Source organism: Pelodiscus sinensis, chromosome 26, assembly GCF_052426305.1.
Source record: "Pelodiscus sinensis isolate ZL-2025 chromosome 26, ASM5242630v1, whole genome shotgun sequence".
Classification (NCBI taxonomy): Eukaryota; Metazoa; Chordata; order Testudines; family Trionychidae; genus Pelodiscus; species Pelodiscus sinensis.
In genome coordinates this window covers 17,688,590-17,711,967 of record NC_143077.1, presented here as the reverse complement: position 1 = coordinate 17,711,967, position 23,378 = coordinate 17,688,590, and the positions used below count along the sequence as shown (strand labels likewise).

The 23,378-nt window shown below is 46.0% G+C and overlaps 1 protein-coding gene across 9 annotated transcripts in view; it reads left to right on the top strand.

The window, feature by feature from the left end:
* The window catches only part of PUM1 (pumilio RNA binding family member 1), a 140,640-nt gene that overhangs the window by 63,366 nt on the left and 53,896 nt on the right, over positions 1–23,378 (top strand). For all 9 annotated transcript variants that reach the window (XM_075908743.2, XM_014579270.4, XM_006134560.5 and 6 more), the window contains 2 exons: positions 1,149–1,315; positions 10,882–11,152. In XM_075908743.2, coding sequence (XP_075764858.1) covers positions 1,149–1,315; positions 10,882–11,152 — 438 coding nt within the window. The remainder of the gene's footprint in view (positions 1–1,148; positions 1,316–10,881; positions 11,153–23,378) is intronic.

Below are 23,378 nucleotides of genomic sequence, written 5' to 3'. Positions count from 1 at the left end.
TTTAAATTGTGACATGCGGAAAAGAATGAGGCTCGTTCTGAAACCAGTAGGCTTTGTTTGATCGTCATGTTTGAGTAAAGATTGCGGGATTGGGTTCAATTCATACCCATAACTGAACTCGCCTTTCCTAGTTCACTGGTGATGCTAATTAGTAACAATGCTGTCTTACTGAATGGCAGCTTCAGAACAACTTTACTTTGTAAACACAAAAAGTTCGTTAAAATACAAAACAAGGTTCTCCCAATAAAATAATTTGTAATAAGACAGGTTGGGGACTTCAGTTTTCTTGGGGTTCAGACAGGACTGGTGTCATACGTGGACTTCTTTTCCCCTCATTTGTAGTAGCAGACTGTTAATGAATGCAACTTTTAGTGCTAGTGTCTAGCTTGTTAGACACAATTTCTTTCATTTATAATTATGTTAAAGGAATACCCACTATATGAAATCTAGTAAATGTTTAAGAGTTGAAAGTAGTTCGGTTAGTAAGACCTATTGGAATATCCCTTGCCAATTGTGGGGATTTTTGTTTTGTTTTGTTTTTAACATCCATACCTTCTGTTTCTAAAATTCATATATTCTGTTTGAAGACATCTCTCCCGTCTCTGCACACACACACATGTGAAACTGTAATGGGCCATATTTTAAACGTGTAAGCATGAGAGTAATTTTACTTGCGTCACTAATTCTAAAGGGCAAAATTTTTAAAAGCATGAGTTCCATTTTTCAAAAGCGACTTTTTAGGCTCTTAAAAGCCTGTCTTAATGAAAGTTAGGGTGACCGAGGCTTTAAGAGTCTAAAGTCACTTTTGAAAATAGAATGTGAGTGCTCTTGAAAATGTTGCCCATTAAATTAAATTTGTAAAGTGTTAGCAGAATTAGGCCCTGACTGACTGCATAGAAGAAACTGTTAAACTGATTGTATATAATCTTGTAAAATACACAAAATAGACTGGGAAAGAAAGAAAAAAAGTCATTCCCTAATTGCTTGCAGTTATAATGATATTGTCACCTATTACTGTTATAAGTGAGAGAGACTTTTTAAGGTAATATGTCCCTTTAACTGTAGTTTATGCAGTAAAAAATTGCTGGAAAAAAGTAAACTTGATCTCAAAATGAATATATTAAAATTATTTTTTTCATTTTCCCCAGGGCCCAAGGGATGCAGAAAATGATGAAAATGATAAAGGTGATAAGAAAAATAAGGGCACATTTGATGGAGATAAATTAGGAGATCTAAAAGAGGAGGGAGATGTGATGGATAAGACCAATGGTTTGCCTGTACAGAATGGGATTGATGCAGATGTCAAAGATTTCAGGTATGTGCTCTCATGGAATAGTTTGTATTGCATTTAATTTTGTTGGAAATCCTGCAGTGTGATGTTTTTTTATTTGTCTGGATAGCACCTAGCACAATGTAGACCTGAACCAATAATGAGTTCTGTGATAGCAGTACCCAAAACCTTTCTGTTTTTTGGCTCAGGGATGTGTGCATGTGAGAGAGAGTGTGCGAGTTGGCATCTTAGGCATCTTTCCATGTATGGAGGGAATCCTAGAAGTTAGGTTTTCTCTGTCCCTATCAGTTTTAGGGCAGGTCTATACTTTGGGTGCAAGTTGATCTACGCCAGGGTTGTGCAATAATTTTTGATGGGGGGGCCACTCCAAGATTTTGGAAAGTGGTCGAGGGCCGCTCTCGTCTATGATATTAATGGAGGAGATGCGGGGGTCTGGGATGGAGATTGGGTTCGGAGGGCAGCTTGGGGTAAGGGATTGGGGTGCAGGAGGGAGACTGGAGTCTGGGAGGGAGTTTGGGTGAAGGAGGTGGTTGTGACTTAGGGCAGAGGACTGGAGTGCAGGGGTTTAGGATGTGACCTAGAGTAGAATTGTGATCTGGGGCAAGAGATTGGGGTTCCAGATCTGGGAGGGGGTATGGCTGTAAGAGGGGGGACAGAGGATTTGGGTATGTTGGGGGAGGGGAGAGGGTTGGGCAGGGAAGGGCTGGGGTGCCAGAAGCAGGCTGTGGCTAGGAGACTTACCAGCCAGATGCCAAACTAGCCTGCCTGCAGAACTAAGGCTTGCAGAGCTTAAAACATTTCCCAGCCAGCCTGCTTGCCTGCCAGCCTGACCATGTACTTAATTGAATAACTGAGCGGAGAGGGGGCATGGTGGTTCTTAGCTGCCTGTTTTTCAGACAAGCCAGAAACCGGCCAGTGGGATTGTGCTGGGGGTGAGCGGCTGCTGAAACTGCCTCCCTCCCCTCCAGTTTTAAAACCGAAACAGAGCCCTGCAGCTGTATTTCTGCGGGGCAAGCAGGGTAGCCTGCCTGGTGCTGCCTCTGTGGGCCAGATCTGCCCAGGCCTGATCTATGCAATATGAGTTACATTTGTAACATAATACAAATCTACATAGACTTGCTATGGGATCCACGGCTTGCTGGGTTAACAGAAGGAACTCTCCCATTGATTCTCCCCTTGTTCATCTCCTTCTGGGGCAGTAGTGGAGTCAACAGGAGAGCAATCAGCAGTCGGTCCCAGCCGGATCAGTCGGGCCTGTAGTTAAAGACATGCCCTTAGTCCGTCCACTGCCTTGTGCGTGACTGGTTCATACCATAGATTTGTTTTAAAAGATTTCATTGTGTCCTGAAACCATCAGCTTAATTCCCTGGGGAGTCTGTCCATAGGTGAAGTTCTTGCTTGTGAACCATAGTCTAACTTTTAAAAAATGATATTTACAGTTATGAACTCAGAATCTCCTGGAATCGTTACATTGTGTTCTTGCTGTTGGATCGTTGCTGTATAATTACCTACTTGCTATGCCAGGTCCTCTGTCAAAAATCATTAAAACTGCTTTAGAATAAAATGAAATGGGAGTCGGTGCCTCCTGCTCGCTATGCTTGTCAACCCCCCTCTAGGGATAGGCAACCCCAGCTCTACCCCAGCTACTGGGGAGGGCCAGGCCAAGCTGTAGCAGCCCTAGGCTACCCCAGGTCTGCCCCCTCCGGCCAACTGGGGGAGGGAGGGAGAAGGTTGGCTTAGCACCCTCCCGGGGGAGGAAGGGAGGGAAGCAGACTGAGGCTGTGGCTGGCCTGGCTCTCTACCTACAGCCGCCGGGGGAGGTGGTGTTGGCCTGGGCCAAGGCTGCAGCTGGCAGGGAGGGGCAAGAGAGCATCACTCCGGCCATATGCCAGTGAGAGGCAAGGCCATGCGTGTCCTGCGTGCCTCCCTTCTTCAACCTGAGCGGTGTGTCCCTCCCCTCTTCCCCCGCCCCCCGGTGAGGGTCTGTGACTGCTGCATACCCCCTTCTGCCCTCCACCTGAGCCCCCGAGAGGTCACATGGCTCCTGTGCACTCTGCTCCCCCAACCCAAGCCCCTGCATCTCCCATGCACCCCCCTCTTCCACCCAAGCCCCTACGGCTCCTGCATGCCCTGCGCGTCCATGGCTCTCATGCACCCCCTTCCCCCACCTGCGCTCCCGTCTTCTGCCCCCCACCTGAGCCCTTGCAATTCCTGCACACCTCATCCCCCACCCCAGACAGTGGAGGAGCCACGGGGCTCAATTAAAACTCTGGCAGCTGCATGCCGGAGGGGTCAGCGGCGAGGCCTGGGGTGGGGGGAGGGTTGCTGGACTGGGGATCACCTTGCAGGAAGCATCCCGGCCACTGAGCCAGGGCTCAATGTTCCTCCACATGGGTGGGCAGTTGGCTGAGGGACATCCAGGGGTGTCTCCCACCCGGTGACACCCCCCGTCTCCCTCAGTCCAGCCCTCCCTCCCTGCCATGGGCCTTGCCACTAGTCCCTCCCCTGGCAACCTGCCATGTGGTGCCTGCCAGAGCCACATCCAGCCCTGCCCCGAGCTCAAGGGCCGAGGTGCCTCCTAACCTGGTTCAGGGCACGGAGTGTCCCCCAGTCCAGCCCCCCTCCCCCCATGGGCCTCTCCGGCAGCCCCTCTGCCCCACACCACAGGCCTCACCACTGCCCCCCCTTCCCTGCCGCTGGAGCTTTTTTAGCCCCCCTGCAGCGAGCCTATCTGCTGGCTCCCCCCCCCCCCCCAATTTTCCTCCTCCCCCTTCAGAAGCCTGCCAGCAGCAGCTCACCTCAGTGCAGCAGGGGGTCGGGGGAGGGCTGTGGGATGCCAAGTGACATGATGGCGACACTGTCGGCCCACAGGAAAAACTGTTGAAATAATATATCTAGAAAATCAGGCGCTGTGAGAGATGCCTTCGTTCTAACTGGTCAGGTGCCATTGTCCAAAGAGTACTACGAGCCATTCCACAGTCCAGTCCAGTTCTTGCCAATGTGATTTGACTACTACAGCTGGAGCTTTAGGAAAGTTGGGTTGTTAAGCAGCAGCATTAACTTGCTGGAATGGTCACTTGGCAGCTCTGTGCCTTGTAACAGAATTCTAATTCTGGAAGAATAGTGATAGAGATGTAGCCGTGTTAGTCTGGTGTAGCTGAAACAAAAACCAGGACTATGAAGCACATTAAAGACTAACAAGATGGTTTATTAGGTGATGAGTTTTCGTGGCAGTTTTTGATCTGTTCTCATGACTGGTCTCTCCTGATCGAAACACAAAACACAACCAGGGAAATAGAATACAGAACACTAGGACTGGAAGGGACCTCGAGAGGCCATCAAGTCCAGTCCCCTGCCCTCATGGCAGGACCAAGCACCATCCAGATCAGTGGTTCCCAACCTTTTCCAGATGGGGACCCATTTTGATAATTCAGGAAGATTTGGTGACCCAAGGCAATTCAAACACGGGGGAAAGGGAGGTAGAGCCACCTGGGGAGACATTTGGTGACCCTTTTGAAATGTAATGGCAACCCATATTTGTGTCACGACCCATAGGTTGGGAAACCCTGATCTAGATCATCCTTGACAGGTGTCTGTCCAACCTGCTCTTAAGTATCTCCAGTGATGGAGATTCCACAACCCCCAGGCAACTTATTCCAGTGTTTAACCACCCTGACAGGTAGGAAGTTTTTCCTGATGTCCAACCTAAACCTCCCTTGCTGCAGTGTAAGCCCATTGCTTCTTGTCCTATATTCAGAGGCCAAAGGAACAATTTTTCTCGCTCCTCCTTGTGACACCCTTTTAGAGCACAATGGAGAGAAGCCTGCTTGCAGGTCAGACCTTTTTGAATGATAAATTGAGTATCAGTAACAGCATTTTAAACCAGGAGTAGAGCTGCGTACACATTCCGTGGCTTTGTAAGTGAGGGAGGAGGAAGAAGGGGCTCTTCAGATGATATCAGCAGACCTTCTGTGAACCCACTTCTGAGCGCAAGCTCACAATTGTCTTTGCATCTTCCAGTACAGTGTGGGGAATCTACAATTCCCGTGTTAGCTCTGTGTTGGTGACACATCAAAGACTGCTCTCATCACAGGAGAGCAGTCTTGTCCAAAGATTTCCAGACAGTCACAACTCCTTTTTTTTCCTGATTACCCAGAGAATTACTGCAAACCTTTTCCAAATCTGATTTGCTCAATATCCAGCTGTAAGACAAAGCTAGAATAGTTGCTGTTTGAGAAACTCATCTCTAGTTGTCTAGATCAGTATTTCAGTTCCACCGTATACTTTTTAATTAGCTGCTGTATTATGTGGTTTTAATAGCACAGATTATCTAAAAACTGATAATTAAGTGGGCCTGGGTCTGTGCTACTTTTAGGTGTCTTAGCACATGAGAATTTATACCTCCAGGATTCTGTCCTGGCCTGATCTGTGTTTGACATGGCTCTAAAATTGCTCTATCTTATGCACCCTGCAGCATGTCTCCCTAGAGCTGTTTGGCAGCCCAGAATAATCAGATTTCACAGTGCTCCTGCACAACCCTCAATGGGCATGACAGGGCCATTATGGCAGGCCTGCACTTGATGATGTTGTGGTGTGCTGTGTAAGCCACTTTGGCATTCTCTAAAGAAACCATGTTGAAGCCCAGAGTCAGTCAGGCTTCACTTTAGTTTTTCTCTACACAGTTGTCATTTTGTATTGTGCAGAAAATGGAATGGCCAGTTTCACTTCTTTGCAGAATGGTATTGCTTGCTGTGTTTGAGATCCTAATCTGAAGGAAGATGTTTTTGTTATTGTGGAGTGTGAAGGGGGGAGGAGACGGCTTTCTGTAGAAATAAGATATGATAGATGAACAAATTCTCTAATGTTATACAGGCTTTGAACAATCATTTTCTTTTTAAACTCAGTATCAGAGTTCATTAAATTTATATTCTAAATTCTCATAATCTGACATTCTTTGCTTGGTAGGGAGATCTCAAGTTCTTCAAGTGATTGCTCATGTGCGCTCTTACACATGTGCATGCACAAACACAATTTCCGGAAAACTTTTGCCACGTCTGTAGGATTGGCTGTGGAGCCCTTGAGGTGGGGCTGCTACGGTGGTGTATTTAAAGGACAGCCAACCCCCTCCCCCAGTTCCTTGCTGCTCATGATGGTTACTGGAACAACTAAGGTGTCTTTCCTTGCAAGTGTCTTGATTACCCTAGTGTCATAGTTCTAGTTAGTGTTTCGTTAGTTGGCATACATAGTTCATGTGACGGGTTTCCTCCTACTTCAGCATGCCATGCCCCCGAGGGTTTAAAGCCTGAGAGTGTGCCAAAGGGTGGTCCTCATGCTGACAGCCTCAAGTGTCTGAGTGAGGGGCACCAAATGGACAAGTACCCGATTTGTAGGAGCTTTCACCCCCCCAGGCCAAAAAGGAGATGGCCCGCCGACTCAAGCTCCTTTTAATGGAGGCAGCACTGTGGCCTGCGGCACTGGAGTGATCCTCAAGGCTAGTGGTGCATAGTGCTCCAGTGTCAGTGTAGGACCTGGCGCCAAAGAATCATTCGGGCCAGAAGCGCTTCTCTCCCCCCACCCCCACCCCCATTGAAGCATATAAAGCCCTAGTGGGGCATGCCCAGCACAGGGGCACCCACGTGCAGCGCCGCCGCCATCGACTCTGGCACTGCCACGCAGCCTGGTGGTCGTGCTCTCCCTGGGTGGAAAGCAGCTGGAGTAGGACATAGACCTTTTGTCCAAGCCTGATACCTTTGAGGCCACCAGGGCCACGGAGACATTCGTTGTCTCCACTAGAACATTCCTGCACTAGTGGCACCGGACATGCATCAGTCGCACAACACAGCGCCAAAGGTGGGCCCCTTGTCTTTGGCATAGATGTCCTTGGCACCAGGCCTGTTACCCTCAGCACTGGTTGCATATATGCAGGTGGCAGCATTGAGTATGACACCAGCCACTGTGGTACTGATACCACCGGCACCGAGACTGCTGGCCTCGACTATGCCACTGATGATGCTGGCGCCAATGGCAGCACTGCCCTGACTTCCCCAGAACAAATTGATCACGCTGACTAGCGACTCGGTGCGTGCTTGGTGCCGATCTCTGGCACTGTCGGGTTTGGCACCCCCTGGACTGGCACTGAATCTTATTCAGCATTGGGGGAAGAGTTGTCTGCATCTTCTCACAGTCAGTACTGCTCACGTTCATGCCACCAGCAGTCCTGGTGTTCCCAATGGCAGGCTCCCATAAACTGGTCCCTTTGGATTCTGTGGCCTGCTTCAGTGGTGTCGGCACCCAGGGTCCCTCCCTCTGCTGCAGTGTTGCCAGCTCTCATGGAGGAGACAGCAGAATGCCCTCCAGAGCCATCGTCCCCTGCATTGGCACGGACACATCAATATCCTCAGCTGGGCCTCCTCCCTCTCCTGTCCCCAGAGGTGGTCTCCAGATGGCAGATGCGAAGCCTTCCTCTTCCTCCTCTCCGGATGAGGCTGTGGCTGGAACATACTCCACCTCCCTTCTCAGCATGGATGTCACTTGCTCAGGACCGTGGCAGGCTTTTTCACCCCAACCTAGAGTCTCTCCTCCTCACAACGCGGATGCCCTGTGGCTAAACCTTATGGAATTGGCCTACTCTAGTCCTGAGGTTGGAAGCCACCCACTAGAGCCACCTACCTTGCTAAGTGAAAACATTTTTTCTTGTGGTGCTAACAAAAGAGGACGAGGCCACGGGGTTGCCCGTCCCTGTCATCTTTGGACTATCTCCTGGGCGTACAACAGCAGGGATTAGTGTGCTCTCTTCCCTCAGGGAGCACCTGGCAGCCATTTCCCCCTTTAATGTTGGGGGACCAAGGTAGATCAGTGTTTATGGACCCTATAGTTACCCATTTTCTCAAAGGGCTTGACAGGCTCTGTCCCCAGGTCAGGCAGCCTCTTTCTTGGTGTGGTCTGAACCTCGTACTCTCCAAACTGATAGCACCTCCCTTTGAATCTTTGGCCACCTGCAAGCTGTCTTACCTGTTGTGGAAGGTAGCCTTTTTAATGGCTGTAATATCTGCCAGGAGGATCTCTGAGCTCTGGGCCTTCACCTCAGAACCTGCCGTATTGTTTTTCACAAGGACAAGGTGCAGCTTCTCCCCTTTCTATGTCAGCCAGTTCTATATTCCTGCCTGTCTTCTACCCGAAGTCCCACACTGCCGATAGGGAATGGGTGCTGCACTCCCTGGATGCTTGGTGTTCTCGCATGTTCTTTATAGACGGGACCAAACCATTTAGGAAGTAGCCACAACTTGCACTGGCTCAAAGGATGAAGGGTCTCCTCATCTCCTCTCAGCATCTCTCCTATTAGATCACATACTATATCAGGACGTGTTACAACTAGTGAAGGTGCCTCCACCGACCACATAGTCCACCAACTTCAGCTGCATTGTGTTCAGCAAAACCAGTAACTGAAAAACATGATGAGTGTGTTCTCATCCAGAATCTCCGCAGGACAGCAATGTGGTCATGTGTGCACTCCTTCACGCCTCACTACATCATCAACAGGGCAGTGCAAAAAATATGGAGGGACAGAGCCACTGTCATACTTGTAGCCTCCTCATGACCCCAACAACCTTGGTATCCCTTCCTCAACAGAATGTCTCCCATCACCATCCCACCAACCTATGACCTTCTAGCTCAACCTGGAACATAGGCAGAGTGCCCCAGCCTAAATAGGCTGAAAAAGATTCTCTCACTGGGTTTTAACAGATGGATTACACCAACCACCACATCCCGTCCCTACAATTCTTGACTGCCATTTACACCTCAAACAATTGTGCCTCTCATTTAGTTCCTTTAAAGTACATCTCACCCACCGCATAACTTTTCAGCTAAAGATTAACAGCACACCCATATTCACACACCCAGTGATGAAAGAGAATACTCAAGAGTCTCCAAGTCCTCTAACCTGACATTAAACCACCGGCCAAACCTTGGGATCTCCACCTTGTCTGAAATGCTCACGCCACAAGCCAGTTGAACAATGGTAGCTTGTTCACTTTTGCACGTTTCAGTGAAAACAGCATTCCTTGTGGCAATTATGTCTGCATGGCAAGTGGGAGAAATGTAGCATTCATGGCAGAACCACCATTCACAGTGTTCTTCAAAGACAGTGTCCCTACGCACTCATCCTAAATTCCTACCAAAGATTCGTTCCTCCTTCCACACTAACCAAACCATTCACCTTACTACTTTCTTCCCAGAGCCACACACCAGCTCTTCAAGTTGTCAATGCGTGAGCTGGACATTTGCAGAGCACTATCTTTGTACATCCGTCGGATAAAACTCTTTAGATCCTCTCCTAAGTTATTCATATCAATAGCAGATCATAACAGGTAAAGCCATCTCCTTGCAGAGACTTTCACCTGCCTGGCTTTCAGACTGCATCTGGCTGCTACAGTGCTAATCTTCCTTTCTCCAGCTGAGTACATTTCATCATGGCTGTAGCTGCCTCTATAGCCTTTCTACGCAAAGTCCTGTTTGTGGATGTTTGTAGAGCTGTTACATGGGCCTCTGAGCAGACTTTTGCCAAACATTAAGCGTTCACAAAAGGTCCACTCTCCAATGTCAGTAGGGTCATGCCTGTTTTATCCACAGCTTTTCAATTGGGTTCAAAGTCCCTACCTCCTTAATACTCACAACAAACAGTACCTGCTGTGCAGTACCCACAGAGACATCTTTCAAAGAAGAGGAGGCGGTTACTTGCATGTGTAGTAACTGGAGTTCTTCGAGATGAGTGTTCCCATGGGTGACTGCCCTCTCTTTTTTTCCCCGTTACTTTGGAATATTTTGGTGGATACCACTTTGTAGATATTGTGCATGTGCTCGCACAAGCACACTTATTGGCATGGACATGAATGAGCAACACATCTCGAAGACCAACAGTTACCAATGGTAAGTAACAGTCTTTATTTAAAGTATCTTGACGTTTAAATGTGGAAATCGTTTTTTAATTATTTTCTTTAGCTGACAGTTGATGGTGCCCATCAAATTGTGTAGTAGCAGCAATTAGATAACGGATATTATTCATAAAATTGTGTGATCATGTTGTATAAAGATACTGCAATATCAAATGGTTCTAGGTACAATGATTTAAGTGCAACCATGCTGATTTCCATTCAGTCTGAAATGCATTCATGCTGTTTGCTAAGTGAAAAAAATGATATTATTATTAGGCAGAAACAAAAGTAACTAGGAAGGCATCTGAAATGGGGGAATTTTTTATGGATTAATTCATTGCAGTCAGGAGTCTTCATCTGTAGGTAAAATAAATATTGATGTGATCTCATTGTTTTAACTATCTGCAGGAGGGAAACCATTTCAGAAGAAATATGTTGGTAGGCTACTTGGATTGTGTGCTTAGTTTGGACTTCATGTAGCTGTTTGTTTCCAGGACATTTGAGTTTACCACTCTCTGCCAGTAATTCTGGTTGGCACCAGGGCCAGCTCTTTATAATGCTCCGTGATATAATTTTAATGTTACCAATAAGGTGTCATCAGTTTATATTTTTGAGAAGATACACTTTCGTGACATGTATCTTTTTCTTTCTGTATAGCCGTACGCCTGGTAATTGCCAGAACTCTGCTAATGAAGTTGATCTTCTGGGTCCAAACCAGAATGGATCTGAGGGCTTAGCGCAGCTGACTAGTACTAATGGTGCCAAGCCGGTGGAAGATTTCTCCAACATGGAATCACAGAGTGTTCCTCTGGACCCCATGGAACATGTTGGCATGGAACCTCTTCAGTTTGATTACTCCGGAACTCAAGTACCTGTGGACTCAGCAGCAGCAACTGTGGGACTCTTTGATTACAATTCTCAACAACAGGTAAATGGTTCATACAGAGATTCCTGCTCTTTCCTTACCAATTTTTCTAGGTTAACTCATTGGTTTGAGTTGTGCCGTAGTTTTGTTACTTGATTAACGGGTTGATTTATATGGACAGGACTTTGCTAAGGTGAACCAGGACCAGAAGACTTACCTGATTAGTTTCAAACTGAAAATGGCAAATAGCATGTCTCAAGTTGCGTGAATCACAGTTAATGTCAGTGTAATTACTGGTTGCTGATTGAAAGCTACCGTATTTTTCCGGCGTATAAGGCAACTGGGCGTATAAGACGACCCCCTAATTTTTTAGTTAAAAGATAGGGTTTCGTCTTATACCCCAGCGCCCCTCCGCCTCCTTTGCTCCCGGTGTCCCTGGTCTGCTGGAGACGGTCCCCAGCAGACCAGAGGCACCGGAAGCAAAGCCGCTGCAGCGGCGGGGTCCCGCGCCTCTGAGGCTTTGCCAGAGCAAAGCCTCAGAAGCGCGGCACCCCGCCGCCGCTTCGGCTTTGCTCCCGGTGCCTCTGGTCTGCTGGGGACCGTCTCCAGCAGACCAGGGACACCGGGAGCAAAGCCTCTGAGGATGCCCCAGCAGCGGGACAGCCCCGGCGCACCTGGGATGCCCCGCCGCCGGCTTCCCCCGAGGCTTTGCAAAGCCGCATACCCAGCGTATAAGACGACCCCCGATTTTGGGGGGATGTTTTTTAACATCAAAAGTCATCTTATACACCGGAAAATACGGTAAATTGAATTAAAAGAGAAACCTGCGTGTTTCTTGTATTAAAGAAGGAAATAAGCCACTGCTGAATTATTGTGGCTGCATACAATTGCAATTGGGAAAAGCTTCTTTCAAGTAACAGAAGGCAAAGAAACTGACTGAAGTGTTCAGTTGCCTTTGCTTAAATGTTGAAACACTGGTTTAGACCTCTACAATACTAAATCATTGTAGGGTAATTAAAGAGCAGTCCGTCAGTGTGAACTGAACTACCTTGCTATTCTAGGCCATGAATTAAGACAAAAAGATAAAGATCCAGTGTAATTTCTGAGTCTCCCCTCCATTATTCTTTTTTTTTTTTTTTTTTGCCTTAGGAAGGTGAAGGAGCTTCCTAGCTTCCTACCACGCAGCCCAATCTGGTGCTCCCTGGGTAGACTGCTTCAGGGGAAAGGGCTAGAGAGCTGTCTCCCCTCGCAGACTGGCTTCCTCCTCCTACCCGCTACTGCCTCTAATAGAGAGTGTGGGGTGGCAGGTAGCTCCCAAGGAGTGGGGCTGAGAGCGCATTGGCTGCCAGCTCTGCCCTGGGTATAACTACTAAGATTTCCTGAGGTTATGCGACTATTCAGTTACACGATTGCTAGGCATTAGGGATGTGAGCTAACAGTATGGCAAGGCCATACTTTTTGGTAGCCCTTGTGCTGTATAACTTAGCCTATAATGTGGTCTTGTTGAAGTTTCTTTGTGCAGATGTTTTTAGAGTTCACAAGTACACATTGGTATTAATAAAGTAGTAAAGCATATGTTTAGTTTATAATCCAATAACTTGAAAATGACCAATCCAAGTATTTTAGTTTTTTTTAAATGTTATGTTAGTTTCTTGTGTGAGAGTTTTGATGTAAAGAATTCTCAGAACTTTTTTATAATGAAACTGACCCACTTGAAAATCAGTGTTTATAACGGAAATACTCACACAGTCCAAAGGAGCTCAAGCTTTATTTTTTCTGACAGTCCTGCAAGTTCTATAATGTGAAAATCAGGTTTCTGTTTCTCTTTTATCCCTAACCACCAATCATAAAATCCAGGGAATAGAGCCACTCTGGAAAGCTTGTTACTGTATGAAGCAAATGATAGTGCAGTTTTCTTTTCTGTGGCTACATCTGTAAGATTTTCTTGTAAAGTAAAGTAAGCAGATAACTTCTACATGAAGCAGATGTGCCAGTACAGAGAGCCTATTTTGGAATGTATGCACTTTAACTACTCCACTACTGAAATCTGTATCTTTTTGCCACCAGGCTTTTGCACGCGTAACAGTTCTGTACTGCATTTTGAAAGTACAGTTTGAGCCTCTCTAGTCTGGCACCCTCAGGACCTAACCAGTGTGAATCGGAGAATTTGCCTGACCATGTTTAGCAGCATTACCAACACTTCCACCACTTACTGGGCTCTTAGCCCTTTTCTATATTGACATGTTTTTCCCTCAAAAAAGTGCCATTTGGCAACAAAACAGTGACAGTGTTTATACTACAATACTTGTTAAGAAAAACACCCAGTTTTGGCGACAAAAAACTACCATTTGTGCGAGACTTTTCTTTCTCCCTTTATTGTCACCAAAGAGCCAGTGTGGACTCTGCTGTTTGTTTTGTCCAGAGAACTGGTTCCTGCCAGTATCTCACTGTGCCTGCTCTGATGGCTGTGCTCAGTGTTTGTGATCTCTGCTGCCCTACAGGCTGCACCCCTCTTCTTTCAAAGCTCTGGGAAATATCTGACAGCTGAGTGAGCTGCTCTGTTTGGGAAATGAAGAATAAATAATTGGAATGTTCCTGTTCTACCCTGCTAGGAACACAGCTTCAGGGAGGCCCAGAGAGACTGCTATGCTGCTTGGACATTCCTTAGCACGGAGAGCTCACTGAGCTAGGAGGCAATCTCAAGAAGCATAGGGATCAGCTCTGCCTTGCCACAACTGTGCACTGTAGGGTGCTTGCCCACAGTTCTTTGCTCTGTCGATAGAGCAGCTAGCCACGTGGTCATAAAATGTCGACATTGGGAGGCAGAAGAACTGATTTGACCGGTTTTCACTTTTGGCGGCTTTTGCATATTGGCAGCACTTTAGTCACCAAACCTTCCCAGTGTTGATCTAGCCTTAGAAAACATTTAGGGTAAATTTGAGCCGAATAACAGTGCAGAACACTCAGAGCCAGGACAGGTAGCTGTAAACAGACTTTATGGGAAACGTGGCCACACCTATGACAAGTGGACACCCAACTAACTAAAATCATGCCAGACCTCTGGAACATAAGGCTGCATTAGCAAGCCAGACAACAAGGAGTGTATGCCCATTAAATACATCTTACACTCAGCTTAATCACTCAGATCAAGGTAATAAATGCCAGGTTGAACTTCTCTAGTCTGGCATTCTCTGATCTGTCAACATCTGTGGTCCGGCATGACTTTAGGTAGTTGGCTGTCTGCCACCAGTCCTGGCTCTCAGGGTTGTGGTGATATTTAGCTCTAAATTTCCCCTAAAAGTCTTCTGAGAGACCTGCAAGCCGTGGAAGTGCTTAATGCTGCTAAGCAGAAGCATCTTTTTTATGCTTTATCTACTTATTTCCATGTGCCAATACAATAAAACAAAGTGTTAGCGTTGTTACACAATTTTAAAGAGTGCTAATCCTTGGCTAGGTGTAGACTTATACGGGATGTATAAGTACAGTCATACATTATTAAGCAGCATTGCAAGAGTTGCTCCATTAATTCAGCTCAGTGAAATAGAGACCCTCTCATTACAGTATGGACCTCCTGTGGTTTGGCAAATTCTCTGGTTCGGCAGTGGTCAGGCTCCAAGGTTGCTGGACTAAAGACATTCAACCTGTAGTACTTTGATACATAAAAATAAGATTGATGTATTGATAGCAACCTCATTTGTTCATATACACCTGTAATGACCTTGAATTATACTATATTTATTGTATGGCTTTCACTGCTATGGTTCTTAACACCTAATTTTAACTTCCCACTTCTTAACATTGTCGGTATAAATGCAAAATTCTTAGATCAGAAGAACAGAGGAGGCACTTTCTTATATGTCCACTAGGAATGTTGGCGTATAGCTGTTTCAACACTTAACTGATATCAGTGGCAGCATCATGGGGGATAGGCGAGGGCTGGTGCTCAGGAGAAGCTGGTTTAAAAGCTGGCTCATGAACATTGGATTCTGCAGAGCTGTCTGCCCCCCACCCCTTCGCTGCTGCCTCTGATAGAGAGGTAGCACCGCTGAGGGTGAGGGGGGCAGGTGGGAGCCGTTACATGCAGGAAACCGGCTTTCAAGCTGGCTCCCCACATGTATCTGTTCCTGTGGCTGGGTGCAGGAGGGGAAGAGGTGAGAGCCAATACATGGGGAGAACTGGCTTTTTAAAGCTGGCTCTCCGTGTGTGCCAGGGCGGGATGGGGGAGGCAGGATGCCAGCATAGCCTCTGTCTGCAGGGAGCTCAGGCCCAACAGACGTGGGCTGTTGCTGCGACAGGCCTGGGCTCCTTGCAGACAGAGGATGCTCCATGGCATGCCAACTTAAACGCTGTCTGCTGGGAGCCTTCCTCTCCCTCCCCCCTTGCAAACAGGGACTGCTGCTGCCTAGAGGCAGCAGTGCAAGGTCGCAGGTGGGAGCCCGTCTATGTGGTGAGCTGACTTTTTTTTTTTTTTTTAACAGCCTTCCCCCACCGCCCAGCTCCATGTCACGCCGTGTATCTGAGGCAGCAGTGTAGGGTGGCAGGGGGCTCCCTGGGAATGGGCCCAGGAGTTCACTGGCTGCTGGCCCTGCCCCTGGGGAGTATTTTATATAACCACTAAAAATTGTGGCGACGCGATTGCTAAAATACGTGGTATCTAACATCCCCAGTGTCCATCCATCAGTGTTACGGGGGCTGTGCTCAAAAATAGTTGCTAGTGCTATTGACTGCAAATTACACATTCTAAATTGGAGTAAAATATTTGTCTAAGTGAAGTTGGAAGCTTTATCAAATGGAGGTTATGATTGTGTTTGGACCTCTAGTAAAATCTGGTTTCATTTAAACGTTTCTGAAAGGAAATCTATCTTGACAAAAAGGACCTTATTGGTATACCCCCCTTTATAGAACATCAGAAGAGATGCCATGTACTTTGAAGGGATTACAAAACAGTGTTGCTAAAAGCAATATTAAGGCGGCAACCTCTTAACCATACACAATCTGATTAGAAATGTCAGATGTCTATATTAAAAGAGAAACTGGATTATATAAATGTGAACTGTATAACATTGACATCACTCTGAATAATAAAAGTTTGTGACGCCGCAGTTTGTTGCAAGTTTTTCTCCCGTGACTTCTTGACAGGATGGTATATGACACTAGCTTTGTGTGTAGGTGAAACTCCAGGAGTTTTGGGATTTAAAACTGTATCTCAGGCATATCAACAAACCTTGTTCACGTGTCTTCACCAGAAGCTGTATCCTGGTAGATGAACATGACTTAGTATAGGCTAAAATGTTATGCACTTAAATATTTTTGGAACTGAAGCACTGTTTCTGAGATTCTCAGTATTTTAATTGGGGAAAGGTGTAGGGAGGACAAATTTAATATCAGTTTGAGCCAAAAACCAGTAGACAATAGAGTATAAAAATACAAAAGTTTCAGAGGGGTAGCCGAGTTAGTCTGTAACAGGAAAAACTTAAAAAACAACAAATAGTCTAGTAGCACTTTAAAGACTAACAAAACATGTGGATGGTATCATGAGTTTTCATGGGCACAACCCACGAAAGCTCATGATCCCAGCTACATGGTTTGTTAGTCTTTAAAGTGCCACTGGACTATTTGTTGTTTTATAAAAATACAGTTTAATTTAAGGTCAAGACTAGTGTTCCCTCTAATTTTTTTCTGTCCGTGGGTGGAATACATTTTCACACATGCACCAAGGCATGTGTGGATGTGCACCACAAGTAGAAACACCTGTTGCTGGCTGTAGGTGCTCTGCTAATGAACTAGGAAGTACCTGAATCACTCCTGGGTGGCTGCCCAAGTGCTCAGCTTACAGGGAACACTGGTGAAAACTTGGTTACAATAAACTTCGTTTTGTTTTTTTCTCTTTAATCTTCTATATAATCTGGAGCTGTGTCTACATTGGCAAGCTCCAGATTATATAGAAGATGTATAGATGATATCGATGTCTACTTTGGCAAAAACTTGCCGCCTGTCTACACTGGCCATGGGTTCTTGCACAAGAACACTGATGTTCTAATGTAAGAAATCAGTGCTTCTTGCACAAGAGGGCTTATTCCTGAGCGGGAGCGTCATAGTTCTTGCGCAAGTGTTCTTGCAAGTGTTCTTGTGCGAGAGGCCAGTGTAGACAGGCAACATGAATTTCTTGTGCAAGAAAGCCCGATGGCTAAAATGACCATCGGAGCTTTCTTGTGCGAGAGAGCATCTACACTGGCCCGGATGCTTTTGCGCAAAAGCATATCTCTTGCACAAAGGCACATGCCAGTGTAGACGCTCTCTTGCGCAAATACTTTAACGCAAAAACTCTTGCGTTAAAAGTATTTGCGCAAAATCTTGCCAATGTAGGTGTAGCCTGGGTGTCTGGAGTTATAGTTCCTCACTGCCAACAGATGGAGAGAGTGCATTGAGACGTATTCCTATCTCCTGAATAGATGGGGTTGGCTGCTCCGTGTCTCCCTGGTCTGCGCCTCCCCCCCCAGCAGACCAGGGAGACCAGGGAGATGCGGAGCAAAGCCGCGGAGGATGCGGGCGGCGGGACCGCGGAGCGTCTCGGTGGTCCCGCTGCCCGCGTCTCCCTGGTCTGCTGGGGGGGGAGGGCGCAGACCAGGGAGACACGGAGCAGCTTTTCTCGCCGCGGAGGATCCACGTAACTCGGGGACTGCCTGTATTCATATTGTTTTCATCAGGGACTGCTAACCAGCCTTAATCTGCTTTCTTTAGGTATGTCTTCCTGACATGCCAGCTGCTCCAAGACCTCAAGCCCATCACTCATATTCTTACCAGAGTCTGCAGTCAGACTTTCTAAGTAGCTGTTACCATCCCTGCCTCCTCTTGGATTCCTCTTGTAGGAATTCTCATTAGACTTCTGTTGTAGAAAGATCTGCCTGTAGATGTGATGCCCAGTGTGATGTTTGCTGCTTCTGTCTCCTTCCCAGGCATGCTTCCATAAATGCTCACACATAGTGACAATAGAAATAGCTACCTGAAACTGACTTCTCTTTGATTATTAAGATTCATGTAACTAGTACCATGTGTATTTTGACATGCTTTCAGTTTGGTAGCAGGATCAGACTTGTCAGTCTCTGGCAAGGGAGTAATGCCCTGCCTTAATTTTTTTCCAATTGAGAACGTCCACAACCAGAATAACTCAAGTCTACATTCTTAAATTACAGATCATGTTAAATGTACTTTGAGGTAAAACAGTCTCTCCAGAGAATGGTGAATTCTACCTAATGGCAACAGATTCTAAATCCTTGGCTGTCAATATCCATTTCTGTTCTGGGCCACTAGTTTTTCCTCAATGGAGGGCTGGATCCCTAGGCCTTCCTACCCAATGAAAGGAAACTTTCAGCTAAGCATGGATCATTTTTCGGTCCACATATCCGTTAGAATGAGATTTTCGTAGCAGCATGCCTCTGGGTGCGAAGCATGATCATCCTTTAAATATGGACATCTAAAACAAGATAAAGATTGGATGACCAGTAAGCAGAACTTGACAATCTTAAGTATTGATGACCAAGAGGCTGTCTCACTAATCTCTGTACAGGAGACATGATTTGTCTGCCCTGTGATTTCAGTGTTGCTAAGGACTGGACTTGGATGCTTACCTGTAGAGGGAAGATTTCTTGAATTTACTTAGGAATGAAAGCTATGCCAAATGAGGACTCTGTGTCTGAATTAAAAGTGTAATACTGTATCTCATGGGAGAAAGTTTGTGACTTCAAATAAAAAAAATATTCATGTGATTGGAAATACTAGCCATTGGGAAGCCTACTCTAATGGATTGGAAATACAACACCTTTTACAGGGGTTCTGTCTGGGTAGTGCTATAAGGAGCAGAAGAGGTTCCAGGGTTGTGTTTTCTGACCTTGTAGAGTTGGAATAAAATTGATGCCCTAAAGAAGCATTTAATATTGGATTTGTACAACTTCCTTTTCTTGGACATGCTGATACCATAATACTACAGATACTTGACCTTTATGCGAGGATACTCTCATCCACCCACAACAAAATCTTCCTGGAGAAAATCAAGGTTATTTCAATGGTTTAACTTGGCAGTTAACCTATGTACTCTGCTCCAACCAGCGGAACAAGCTTTTTGTTGACTTCTCTTTTGGGGTTCACGACAGCAGTAATCACGTTGTCTGAGTATTCATTTTAAACTTGACTGGTCCTGGATGAAGACTTGGCTTAAAAATCACAGACCCTTGCAAGACCCATCCGAGAATCATCAGGCCTAAGAGCACAGCCTCTTCAGCCAGAAAGGACTAAATAGTATCACAGCTGCTCCTTCCATGCGACCTTTGGTATTTTCCTGGAAAACAGTTTTGGGAATACGCATATGAGGGACCTTGCTCACATTTGTAAGAGATTATCCAGCTCCCCTCCTCATTCTGACACAGGCAGAGGCTGAAGGGCTCTTTCTTCGCTGTTTGCAGATGAGTAGAGTGAAGTCACCAGCTCACCCAATTGACTTTGGTGAAAGGGAGTTCTGGGCGTGGAAGGCACTCTACTAATCCAGCTTTTGCCATGTAAGTGTTGGTGTTCATCTTCTGCTAGCTGGGCAGTGTGCGGAGAGCTGGGAAACTCCTCTGTACCCAAGACAGGAGACTGTCTAATAGAGCCAGTTGTATTAGGAAAATCACATCAGATTCATTGACTGTTGTCCGGGATAGCGCTGTTATGCATGGGAGGAACCTTGCTCTGAATCTTTAATAAATGATGTTCTAGCCAATGGGTGCTGTACCTTCTCCTTCTCGAGCCAATTCTCTGGGACAAGCTGGGACATTTCCTTGGAATCTTCCTCAGACGTGTTTTACAACAGTCAAGGTTTGGTCATGTCTGCAACTGTGAAAGGCAGAAAATAATTGCAAGGAGATTCAGGAGGAGGCACGTCCCCCTTCAGCCAGTGACGAACAGGCCTGTTTCTGTCCCCAGACTGCGAGCCAGTGGAAGTGCTCATTGTAACTGATTGGTGGCAGCATGGAGACTATACCTCACTGTGAATGACCTTTTTATTTCAAACTAGAAGACTTACCTGGCATTGCCAAGGGCCTCATAGCCTGCCCAGCAGCTTCTCCCTGGGCTAAGGTGGTATGTTGCCTCCTGCTGACTTCTGCCCTGGGCAGAGGAAGGGGCGGGGGCACAAGTCGCCCTCCCGCTTCTACCCAGAGGCAACCCGGGCTGTTGGGGGCCACACGCTGGTAGGGATCACAAGGTGGCTGGCAACTGCTCCCTGGGGCAGACTGGGGTGGCAGAGACCATGCTACCAGCAATCAGCTGCTTCCTGGGGTTGGGGCGCTTGCCATTGCCCTGTGGTCATTTGTGAGTATAACTCTCCTTGCTATCACATGCCTCTCTTTCTGTTTGATGCGAAATAATCCCATTCCATGCACTTCCCAGTCAGGCGGCCTGTGGATGTAGGCAACCTCGGCAGTTGCCTAGGGCGCTGAGTTAAACGTAGCGCCCAATGATGATGTCATGCCATTGAGGGCTATGGACGTGGAGGCGCCAATCACGCATTCCGCCTAGGGCGCTAGTTGCCGGCAGCTCTCCTCAAGCCGCTCTTGTTCCCAGTGTATGGGCACACTCAAACCTGGACCTTGCTTTACGTTATGGTAAGAGGAAGCTGCCTACCAGATTTTGTGTTCCTAGCTCTTACTGTTTAGGAGAAGTTCTTGAACAAATGCCTCTCAAACTCTCAAATATATAGTAGGAGATGAGGCACACAAACAGCCAGTCACATCTCCACTGAAGAGCTCTGTGTGACTCACTGATAGAGCCTGGCAGAGAACAGCATGACTGATGTGCTGTGCAAACAGGGAGAGGGCCAGGAATATCTTGTTCCTTCCATGCCCCCTTATAAACATCCACCCAAACTCCTTCCGCTAGACACTCGCTCCACTTCCACTCACAGGAAAAGAGCTGAGAATCTGTAGAGATTTAGTCAGCTGCTCTTTGAGATTTTAGAGGCATTTCTGTCCAATCTCTGCTATTCTGTGTTTGTGAAAATGCTTTTTAAGATATTTTGACAAGGAGGTTGCTGACCACTGCAATGGTCTTTCAAAAGAAAACTTCTTGTGTTAAAGCTTTGGAGAATAGATAGAAAAAGTTGGCCTTCTGCAGAGTATACCTTATATTTGGCAGTTTGTCTGTTTCACCAGGCACAATTTTAAGAAACCACATCTTATTCCCTGAGAGAGCAGCCACAATTCACCTGATGCTTCCAACACACCACCTTCATCCAAAAAAGAGTGTTTGCATACTGCTACCTTCCTTTTTCAAGCAGTAATGATGGTACCAGGCATCCATGGACTTCATAGAAGGAAGGCTACTCCACTCCTTTCATGCAGGGATAAATATAATATTAGACCAATGGCTGTTAGGCCTCATGACCCATAGCTAAGAGTTCAGTTTCAAAACTTTCAACAACCTTGTTCAGTTTACTTGTACGAGCCATTGTAAATCAGTGTCTGTAGGGGGGAAATTTCGAATGAACTTTCTAAAGCATCTGCTCAGATGAATCTACACAAACTAATTGAATCAATAGCTGCTTACGTCCATATATGCTAATCTTGCATTCACATTCATGTCCTCTGCATTTCACAGCTCTGGAACTGTTTTCAATATCACATAGTATAATTCAGCCTGCATGCATAACCTTAAAATCATTCCAGCATGAGTAATCATGTCAGTAGCTGTCACTCAGCTCTACATGGATGGCTTTGGGTCAAATTATAGTGGACAGTGAGGATGGCCGTTTCCAGATTGTGGTGATTTGGGAGCCAGATGCCTAAATATTGACTCAAGAAAGAAGTATGTGGAATTTGATATACAAGTTCTTACATCTGGGAGCCCAGTTAAGCACCAAGCAAGAATGTAATTGGGAGGCAGACAGCATAAAGTATAACAGGAGATCCTTTCCATGTTGTCATCAGCTGAATTTGGCTTAGTCCTCTTGAGATATAAGAGCAGTCAGGCTTGCTCTTCTGTGCTTTTAACTTGCATTCAAAAATAGATCAGTGTGATGTTTGAGAATGTGCCTGCCATCACAGGTAAATCTAACAGGAGAAAGAATATAGCTAAGACAAACTGGCTGTGTTGCCTGTAAGAACAGAAAAACCTACACATCTGTTGTTTACCCAGCCAGAGTTCATAGTGGACTGGATAAACTGATCCCAAATATACAAAGGAGATTGGAAAATGTAGAGTGGATTTGTGTTCTAGTTCAAGGGGACCACAGGAAGGTAAACAGAAGGATTCTGGGTATGAGTTCCAGAGGTAAATATACCCTGCATGCTATCACATTTTTGCACATTGATCCAACAAGAAAGTGCTGCAGAAAGTTGGCTGATTCTTGGGAACCCTCATTTCTACACACCTCTCAATATCAGATTGGTCAATATGTCCTTCCTGCTCTGAAGCTATGCAAGTCAATAGAAATCTGATCCATCCGATAACTAACTACCGGTGACTTTACTGGCTTAGGTTGTTCAGGCTTAGGTCATCACTATTGAGAGGATACATCTTGGAAGAAAGAGCTTTTGAGTAAAGGCATATGTTCCACGTCTAACCATGATTATAGACTCTGGAGAACCAGATTGTCTTACTAGTGTGATGGGCGAACCATGGATTTGATATGCTTCTCCATAGCCAACATACTGGAGTTAATTCAGAGTGATCTAGACATAAGAATGAACATCAGCATCTTACAGGTACATTTATCAGTCTCCACAGGACGCAGATGTGCTTTACCGAGATGTAACTACATTTTGATATGGGGCTTGACAAAAGTTGAAACTTGTATTCAGACTAGCTCTTCCCTTTTGGATCTAAGAATACTTTACTCTATTTGCATTATGTTCCTTAGCTTGGACCTATAAAAGGAGGAGGAGATGACAAAAGAAAATTCTATCCCTTAGGCTATGTCCCTCTTCTTCATATTTGCCATCTACTGAGCAAGGAGGATAAAGTGTTGAAAACCCTGCTCTCTGAAGACCTGTACCTGATTTTTTTTTTTTTTTTAAATCAAGACAACCTGCTCTTTAAAAAGTTCTTTGTTTCTGAGTCAGGCTGAATTATTACTGTACATCTACCCCCGACTTAACATTTTATGAAGAAACTAGGCACTTGTTATGCCCAAGTGAATTAATGGACCCAATCCCCGACATAGGCAGCTCTAAGTCTAAAAGAATTTTTCTGTCAAGCTAGGTACTTCCATTCAAGGAGATAGATTAACTATGAACCCTCCCCCCCATATGAATGGGTA